The following is a 10,065-nucleotide window of genomic DNA, read 5'->3' as shown; positions in this document are numbered from 1 at the left end:
TTCACAATATGACGACCTTCTAGTTGTTGATAGTTTGTGGAGAGATGGAAATACCTCCCTCTAAAATGTAGACTGGCACGTTAGTTTCTTTTAGGAAATGTTTGTTTTTATTTATTTATTTATTTTTTTCAAAATAGTGTTCAAAGAAAACAGCTATATTTAGAGTATGTGTATCTTTTTTACCCCACAAAAAATTGTTCAAGCTTGACTCATTGAATGTGTATTTCAAAATAGTAATTTAGATCAAAGATAGATGCAAAATTCATAAACCATGGTCTTGTGTTAGTGGTTGAAATGCTAGTTAGTTTCAGTACCATAAGGAAAACACAACCTACCTACCATACACATATTTACTGTGCTTCACAAAGTTTCTCACAAACATCAACAAAAAAGAAAAAATGGAATTTCTGTGGATTATGTTTAATCTGCTTTACTGCTTCATGCGTAGTGGTTTTGCATACAGTATTTGAGCTTAATTTGGGGAGCAGGCCAAAGTCTGTCCACATTAAATGCATTAATACTTTACTATGGATCAAAAAATGCCACAGCCATATAATTGTATATTTGTAGACATGCATATGATTTTGACAGTGTTTAAATTCTTCCATCGAACAGGCAGAGATATCCAGTTTGCAGCAGATCCTGGTAAGCAAGAATGCTGAGATTGAAAACCTACAGGCCCAACTACTGTCCAGAGCTCCTGTGTCCAGTGACAGTGCAGAGAGAGGTTCGCATTCAAAATATAACGTCAGTGTCTTCTGCATGGGCTGCTTTCACTTGGGCAGTTTTACTGTTGATTGTTAATGTAAAGCAGCTAGCATAATAGTAGCTTGGTGTTATGTGTGTGGGTGGCGTGTATATCTTTCACATAGTATTCTCTAACGATAATGATCCTTGAAGTAATCAGAACATCATTGTGGAGACAGGCGTATTTGAGTGTAAACAAAGTGATATCTGATGGTGGGGCTTTCTCTCTCTCTCTCTCTCTCTCTCTCTCTCTCTCTCTCTCCTCTCTCTCTCTTTCCGTCTTTCTCTGTCTTGTTCGCTCTCTCTCTCTCTCTCTCTCTCTCTCTCTCTCTGTCTCTCCCTTAATATTTCAGCTTAAGGTCACTACCATTTGGTTCACTTTGTGTTAAATCGATATATGTCCTGTGTTGTTTGTATGACTTCTGAACTGACTTTGGGTGATCTAATCTGAGACCTGCATATATTTATGTGTGGTGCCTAACATTAGCTCTGTGTCCTCTCACCTTTGCTCTCACTCTCAGAGGAGATATACAGGAGGAGGCTGAGCAGCAAACGTAAGCCTTTAGATTCTCCTATTGCTCTTGAGAAACATGTACATACTCTTTCACACACATTTTTCTTCTGTGTGGGATCCTGTTTGAACTGTTACTTTTCTTGTGTTTGTTTCTCATCCATCCCTCCCTCTTCACACTGTGTTTATTGGGGATGTGATTACATCACATGTATTAACATCACGTGTTTTAATTGCACTCTCTATCTGTCTTTTCTGAGCAGTTTTATATTTGAGTCACTGTACTTGGAGTCTCAGTTAAATCTCAAGTCACCATTGCATATGTCTGGGTCACGGTTTTAGGCAGACATGTTAAACTCATAGCCATGAAATCTGTCAAGTATCAGTTTCAAGCAGCAGTTCTGACAAAAAAAAAAAATCAGTTATAAGAAAACATTGAGGAAACAAAAACAATATCAGAGAGTTATTTCTCATTTAATGTGGCTTCAGTCACTCCTGAAGTTAGAGTACTGTGCTTTGATGTTTTATACATTTTGCATGTTAAAGACCTCAATTTCTCTGTCTACCTGTCTGTCTGTCTATGTGTCTGTCTGTCTGTCTTTCTTTCTCTCTCTCTCTCTCTCTCTCTCTCTCTCTCTCTCTCTCTCTCACTCTCTCTCTGTCTCTGTCTCTGTCTCTGTCTCTGTCTCTCTCTGTTTGTCTGTCTGTCACTCAATAGATCAGGAGTTGCAGAGATTAAAAACAGGAATGGAGTCACTGATTGCAGCTAATGATGAAAAGGTACTTTTAATGTTGTTAAACTAATACATTAAAAGCCATTCACAAATTCAGTGATTTGTCCTATGTTTAGAGTAAATTAGTGGAGCACAACCTCTGATATTATTAACATTTTATTGGAGTCAATGGCTCATGCACATAGACATACAACTTTTGCGTGTCTTCAGTCAAAGTACAGCTCCGTGTCACCATATGTGTCCTCAAAAATAGCTGGAGCCATTGTAAGCACACAGGGGCCTTTGTTCTCTCCAAAGTGCTGTGTTTGTGGACTCTGAGAGACCATGGTATATTAGCTGAGTCTCAGCCAGTCATTTCCAGCAGTCTGCTCTTAGACAAACAGGACTCTGCCAAACCCATCATGGACTTACAGTAATAGAGGCATGGCAGGGCTCACTCTAAGTCACCGTATCAAAACACTTAGCGCTCCACCGCATCTAAGCTTTCAGACTATGTTCCTGTTATTGCCCACACCCTGCTCTCCACATCCACAGAGCTGTTCCACTGTAATTATTAAAGCAACTCACAGCATTAATGGTGATATTACTTTTTTTTTTTTTTAATTTCCTCTACTTCCCCCAATTTGGAATGTCACATTACCTAACTAGTTATAAGTCTCCTGGTATCATATTAGTCACCTCAGTTGAGGTGAGTGGGACAAGCACATACTCCCTCCATAGCCTGTGACCACCACTACCTGTAATGACAGTCACTTCTGTCTCCATGGGATTCTGTATATCTGTGTATCACACCTGGAATTTGTACTTTCAATCCTAAACGTATAATGCTCCACAACACCATAAAACAGTGTCAAAAATAAACACTGTTCCATTTTCAAAATGGATATATGTAAAGAGACATATTCATAAAAGCATGTGAAATAATATAATTCAGAATCATGCATTTTAGCAGTAAGATAAAAGAATGTCTATTTATCTTTTGCAGGATCGGCGCATTGAGGAACTCACAATTCTCTTGAGTCAGTGCAGACAGTTCAGGGATGTGATGGTTCCAGGTAAATCATGTGCTCTGTTTACAGTCTCATACTGATCAGTGAGTTCCTGAAAGGACAGCATTTCTTTTTTTTCTTTTTTTTTCCTTCTTTTTTTTACATCTTCTTGACTTGTGCTATTGAAAGAAATGAGCCATTAAAACAGAGATAGTCATTTCCCTGCTCTGCTTCAAAGCCCGAGTTCATGGAGACAGAGTTCCCTCTGGTAGATGTGAGGAAGATCAGATAAATGGTGGATTGAAGATGAAGGCTTTAACACCAAAAGCTCACACTGAGGTGAGTATGAAGAATCGTCTAAGGCCTGATTGTAAAAAACAAACAAACAAAAAAAAAAAAACAAAAAAAACAAAAACCCATTGTGACCGCTCTCTATCAGTGTCAGTCCCTAATGTTCTGTTTTCTCTCTGCTTCAGCTCTGCTCTAGTGCCTCCTCTCCTCTGCTGACATCTGCCCCTCTATCTTTTCAAAAGGAGACAGATTCCAGGTAAAGTTTGTTCACACTCTCTGCCATCATGTTGGAATAGCAGTTCCAAACTACTGAGAACAACTACAACTCTCTCCGTTACACAGAGCACAACAATGTCATGACATGATATGCATATGTATATATTTTTTAAACCTTACTGAAGAGCAGGTATTACCTGGTTCACAAGTACTTACATTACATTGCTTATACATATAATATAAATGATGTACTTTATGACAATTAAAACATAATTTACATGACTACTCAAATTTAACATTGCTGCAGGTCAGAGACAAAACAACTGTCAAGCAGTATGGATGATTTACAAAGTGGCTCAGATCAAAAGGTTTGTTTTTTATAATTTTTTTTTTTTTGAATAACATTTAACTGGAAAGCCATTCTATAGTTATGTAAACATATGCTCAGTCTGATCACTTTCTAAACTTTTCTAAACATTGGATGTTCGAGTAACACATACAATAACACTCTGAAACGTAACTGATCTGGAATGAACTGACATAAACAACATCTTCAATTTCATACTCCCATGCAGTAGCTTTATCTTAGCATGCCCTGTCATAATTGCACAAAATCTTGTTATTCATAGTTCAACTGTTAAGGGTTTAAATGGAAGGAGAGCATAGGTACTGGCATTAATCTATAGGAAACTTGATTACGTCTGTCCTGTAATTTTACTCACTGGGCATCTCTTCTTTCTTCATGCACTGACTCTTTTTCCGATCTGCAGACGGTACTTGGAGACACAGTAGACGTTGTTGTTTCAGAGGAGGTATTGAATCGTTGCTTTAGACTAATGTCCTAAAAGTTTCTATCAGTTCTCTGACTGTTATTGACATTATTTCCAATTATAATGATACATGAATTTGAAAGAATGACATATTTTGATCACATAATGTAAGACAGCTTGATATTGTATTCTATTTATCACTAAACACTCATTTCTAATAAATATTTGCCCCACTTAATCCCAAGACTGTATGTATGAACAGAAAAAAATCATTCCTTTTTTGTGTTACTGTCATTACAGTCTCTTTTTCTCTTCCAGAATCGACAAACAGATAATAAATGTCAGACGTTACCTGTCAACCTCTCTCTCCCAGAGCAATTGAGAGACAGAGAGAAAAGTGAAACTTCAGTACAGAGATTGCCGGAGGAAAGCGAAAGTAGAGATATTAACCCAAGTATGAATGCAGTAGATTACTGTCACAACAGCATCTTTATGTTCAACGGCTTCATAGCTTCTTTGATTTTAATAGGCATGAAATATAACACATTACATCCCACTCACAATGACATACTAGTCACCACAGCATTCTGTACATGCCATTCTTAGGCAAAAGGCATGGAAGAGTATTTTGGAAGAGTTAATTGTGAATGTTTAAAAATGCTTAAGAAACACTAAAACCCTGTGCATTTGCATGCTATCGGATATATATCGGTTATCGGAGCTTATTGCAGGAGTATGACCACTCCTGTTTTAGGTAGCGTACATTCCCTCAACGACCTCTCTGAGTGTGTATTCCTGGTGTGTCCAACTTTCCTGTAGAGCAAAACCACTTCTGTCAGATCAGAGCTGAACCCTAGCTCTTTGATCAGTCTAATACTGGGGCTGTAGGCAGGGGTAAGATTATTCTTGTCTGCGTCTCTTATGTGAACCCTATGCTCTGCAGCCCCACCCTGTGGTGGGCTGTGATTGAAATGAGCCCTGGAGTAGCTGCCTTTGAGCACTAACTGCTGCCATATGCCGTAAATGCGTAGTGCACATGAATAGACATGTACCCACAGCTGCACATTCACCCCTTCAATCCTGGATCTCTCGCTGCTCCGCAAAGCTCGCGCAAAAGCGCATGTAAAAGTGGATCTGAAATTCCGCTTCCGTAGTGTTGAAACAAAGGCAGAGAAAAGTACCCCAATGCTGAACGTAGATATATCAGTACGGATATCTGCTGATGATCACTGAAGCATTTGCTCTTCCATTATTGCTGCACAATTAAGTTATTTTTTCTTAACTTTTTTTAAAAGAAAAAAAGAAAAATCGTGTTGTAAAAAGTGGCTTAGTAGTTTAGTTTGTTTCCATTTGCCAGTGGACACTGAAGATTGGGCTCAGCTTTTCTTTTTTTTTTTTTAATGCAGTTCTATTTGAGATGGTTGTATTTGTGTTTGCTCTTCAATGCATCCCCCGTTTTGGAGTCTGATGAATGGCTTTGATGACATACGCTAAAAACATGAAACTATTTGTCTGTCAGTTATAGCAAGTAAATAATTCAAAAAAAGTTTATTACCTCTTTCAGAAAAGACAGGGAAAACTGAGGACACAACATCTGCTGATCTTTCACCAGTATCATCTGGGGCAGATTCAGGTCATCAGTCTCCTGTCTCACCGGAAAACATGAAAAACAAGAGCATCCGCAAACTCTGGGGAAAGTGAGTATGTACTCGTGTGTGTGTGTGTGTGTGTGTGATTTTTTTTTTTTTTTGAGTGAGAACTTATTTAAAAGTTTTATATCTTTTTTGTCCCATCATCTAATCATCTCGATGATGAAAAGATTCTGAAATCTTAAAACATTTTCATTTATCAAAATTTTCGAATGCTTCTGAAATTTCCTGCTGTCAGATTTTGAAAAGAAGCATCAAAATGTGATCGCCTAAAACCCATCATGCTTTGCTTGTCTGATGAGATGTGTCCATGTTTATTAAGAATCAGGAGAACCCAGTCTGGGAGTCTGCAGGGAGATGAGCTGGAGCCCACTGAGTTTAAGAGGGGAGGATTCAGAGCCACCGCTGGACCCAGACTGGTTCGCACCCCTGAATCCGGCCGCTCAATCCGGTAAAATCTCCCGTGTGTAATTTGTAGATGATGTCATTATGGCCTTATTGATTGTGAAGAACAGGATCTTCTCTGCTGATAACAGCACCATGCACTGACCATCCAACTTTCCTCTCTCAGTGATATGAACACACCCTTCGCTAAATGGACCACAGAGCAGGTGTGTGGCTGGTTGGAGGATTATGGTCTAGGTCAATACGTCAATCTGGCCAGACAGTGGGTGGAGAGTGGCCAGACGCTCCTCTCTGCTACACCCCAGGATTTTGAAAAGGTTGGTCCTCTGATTTTTTTTTTTTTTGTTTGTTTTTATCTATATAACTTGTAAATGTATAAACATCATAGTGTATTTGTCATCCATGCATGATTCATGCCCTTTTCCTTTAATAGGAGATGGGAATCAAACATCCTTTACATAGAAAGAAACTCCAGTTGGCTCTGAGGTCATTCAGCAATAAGGCAATGGAAAAATCCTCTGAACTGGATCATCTCTGGGTAACACGTATGTATCAGAAGGTCTATATAAAATAGGTGTACAATATAGCAAAAAATAAAGAATGAAATAAAGAATCACATTAGGTGAACCACAAGCTACCTTTCAAACCAAAGTGGCATCTGATGTATAATAAATGTTTTAGGTACATGAAAATGTATTGGATTCTGCTTGCACTTCTGACCTCAAACGATAAACTTTTATTTGATAATAGGTTAATTATATGTTGTTGTGTTTGGTCAAATCCAGGCTGGCTGGATGACATTGGACTACCTCAGTACAAAGATCAGTTCTATGAGAGCAGAGTGGATGGGAGGATGCTTCAGTACTTGACTGTGGTGAGGTCAAGTTATCACAGTGCATTTTTATATTCTCTGAACTCTGACTTAGAACCATGAATAGCATTAACATTATACAAAATTGCTTTCACAGGTGACCTTGTGAGCTCTTTTATATTTATTTGACCTTTTCTGCTCTCCTCAGAATGATCTTCTGTTCCTGAAAGTCACAAGTCAGCTACATCACCTCAGCGTCAAATGCGCTATCCATGTCCTCCATGCTAACAAGTTTAACCCTCACTGCCTGAGACGCAGGCCTGCAGATGAGGTGAGGAGCGGTTGCAGCACAAGTGTGTTTGCATGAGGATGTTTATATGCCTGTATCAATATGCTATGCAGTAATAAATGAACAAATATTTATGTCCAATAAGCAAAGAGATTTGAGCATGAAACTAATGTTGTTGGGCATCTCAAAGAAACAACATCATGTAAATATAAATATGACTAAATATAAGAAGTACTGTATTGGAAAGAGAACACATACGAGTGTATTTTTTGTCAGTGGAAGACAGCATGACAATCTTTGTATCTTTGCGCAGAATAAGACCTCTCCGTCAGAAGTGGTGCAGTGGTCTAACCACCGTGTGATGGAGTGGCTGCGGTCAGTGGATTTAGCCGAATATGCACCCAACCTTAGAGGCAGCGGAGTGCACGGTGGCCTCATAGTGAGTGTACTTTACAATACCACTAATCCCTTTCAGCATTCAGCATTCTCATTGAGTCTAATGATAAGCATAGAATATTTAGTGAGCTAATCAGCTCATTAAATATCCTATGCTTATCATTAGACTCAAACTCAAACATAATAATAACCTCACACACTGTGTACCTCTGTACAGGCATGTAGTCAGACATGAGTGTTAAAAAGGGGTTATGTCATAAACACCACTCCCTCCAACCTCTGAATTCTACTCCACAGATTCTAGAGCCTCGTTTTAGTTCAGAGACTTTGGCAATGCTCCTGAACATCCCACCTCAGAAGACGCTCCTTAGGAGACATCTCACCACCAACTTCAATGCACTGGTTGGTCCCCAGGCACAGCAGGAGAAGCAGGATTATGCCAACGCCTCTGGACACACACCCCTTACCACCACTGCCAAAGTGCGGGTATGCATCCAGAAAAGTGTGATTGGAAATGGATTTTTTTTTTTTTTTACTGTGACTAGCGTTGCAACTTGTGAAAAAAGAAAAAAAATATATGTCATTATATTTCCATGCAGCCAAAGAAGCTTGGGTTCACTCACTTCAGCCACCTGAGGAAGAAGAGACCAGATGACTCAGCAGATTACATATGTCCCATGGACAGTCCGGCAACTTCTGCCCTAAATGGGACCCCTCATCGGCCTTACGCCAGCTTCAGGGGCCTTAGCCCCATTTTAGACAGAGACACAGACAGACAAGAGCAGGTTGGGCTTAAGAGCTGATCTCATAGCCAGTAACACTGTGCTTGCAGCCAGTAACCCTGCCCTTCAGACCAATGGCATCTCTACAATCATGCCACTGTTTCTTGAATCAGGTTGCTAACAAGCACATTCACTTGAACATGCTTACACTGACTCTCAAGAGACTAATATGTATGTGCTAAGAACGAGGCTCAAATGAATTTCTTCAAATAGTGATTCACAATGAGCTGGTTCGCATGGGAGGGTGAAATTATTTGTATGATGGGACATGTTGAATTTATCATGCAGATAGCTTTTCAAAATGCTTAAAGTCATCTGGGTTTGCTGGTGATGATTTTTCATATAATTTTCATTTGAAGAACCTCTCTCTACATTCCTCCAGCATTTGGACAATGAAGTCAGTATTGCATAGACATATCGGTAACGTCTGAATATACGATTATATCACCCTTTAAATCTATTTTTATGGCTTATTCTGTCATACACCTGTCACTTTTATTCCGTCTCCTCACAAACACACACACACACACACACACACACACACACATGCTCTCAGCATTCAAAAGAGATCTGGATTTCTCTCAACAAACATGGTGCTGGCATCTAGAGAAACTGATAATGTGTTTCTGTGTTAAACCTAGTTAAAATGAACCAGTAACACATTATACGCAAAACAATAAAGCATGTTAATTCAGAGTTTAAAGCTATTTATTTTTTATTATGTGCTTTCGTTAGTAATATGTGTTAGGCACTTTAAGATTGTAGAGGCTCTATAATGAAATAAGTGTAAGGTGTAATTAGCTCTAACTTGCCTCGGGAAAAGTGTGTCTTTGGATATCTGTTCAAATTATTTTCCAAACAGCTCTTTTTTCCTCATATCAGATATTAAAATAATACCTTATGCTACATTTCTTCGTAGCTCTGTGATGTTTTGTGTGTATGCAATCGTAAAAGTGCATTTGAGTTACATTTACAGATTGTGCTGCACTTACTAAGTCACTTACCATAAGCTGCTTTAAAAAAGTGTAATTGTAGAGTTAATATTCTGTAAGATTTGACAACGGCATATGAAAATGACATTGCACAAATTAGCACAACATACTTCCATAAATGTTAGAGCTCTGGCAACAGCATCTCCCATAAAAAAACAGAGTGTACGCCACCCTCAAATCTGTGCTGCTGTTTCAATAGAATTCCACTGAGGAGGTCAATTATCTCTGTATCTCAGGGCCAGATGATGCTATGGTGAGTTTCCTTTTCTACAAGATTATTTTAAACAAAACAAAATATAAATAAGTAAGCAAGTGAATAAATGAATAGAAAGGAGACATAGAGATACACAAGGTATGTCTATGTAAATTATTTATCTGCACGGCTCTTGAGTATGTTGAAGCTTATTTCCACATGAAAAAAACGCTTCAACTTCTTCATATTTAATATTTATGTTCACATTTCAGAATAGAGAGACAACACTA

At 38.6% G+C, this 10,065-nt stretch overlaps 1 protein-coding gene across 1 annotated transcript in view; it reads left to right on the top strand.

Moving 5' to 3' along the window:
* Window positions 1–9,493, top strand: part of ppfibp2a (PPFIA binding protein 2a) — a 22,757-nt gene extending 13,264 nt beyond the window's left edge. Inside the window, 18 exon segments of the mRNA XM_030794116.1 lie at window positions 616–727; window positions 1,269–1,301; window positions 1,977–2,038; window positions 2,978–3,047; window positions 3,220–3,320; window positions 3,458–3,528; window positions 3,796–3,856; window positions 4,259–4,300; window positions 4,577–4,712; window positions 5,784–5,955; window positions 6,230–6,358; window positions 6,479–6,629; window positions 6,746–6,857; window positions 7,098–7,186; window positions 7,332–7,454; window positions 7,726–7,851; window positions 8,106–8,294; window positions 8,408–9,493. Coding sequence (XP_030649976.1) covers window positions 616–727; window positions 1,269–1,301; window positions 1,977–2,038; window positions 2,978–3,047; window positions 3,220–3,320; window positions 3,458–3,528; window positions 3,796–3,856; window positions 4,259–4,300; window positions 4,577–4,712; window positions 5,784–5,955; window positions 6,230–6,358; window positions 6,479–6,629; window positions 6,746–6,857; window positions 7,098–7,186; window positions 7,332–7,454; window positions 7,726–7,851; window positions 8,106–8,294; window positions 8,408–8,611 — 1,983 coding nt within the window. The 3' untranslated portion in view covers window positions 8,612–9,493.
* The last annotated feature ends 572 nt before the right edge of the window (window positions 9,494–10,065 follow it).

Source organism: Chanos chanos, chromosome 2 (assembly GCF_902362185.1).
Source record: "Chanos chanos chromosome 2, fChaCha1.1, whole genome shotgun sequence".
NCBI lineage: Eukaryota > Metazoa > Chordata > Actinopteri > Gonorynchiformes > Chanidae > Chanos > Chanos chanos.
This window is presented reverse-complemented; position numbering and strand designations above follow the sequence as displayed.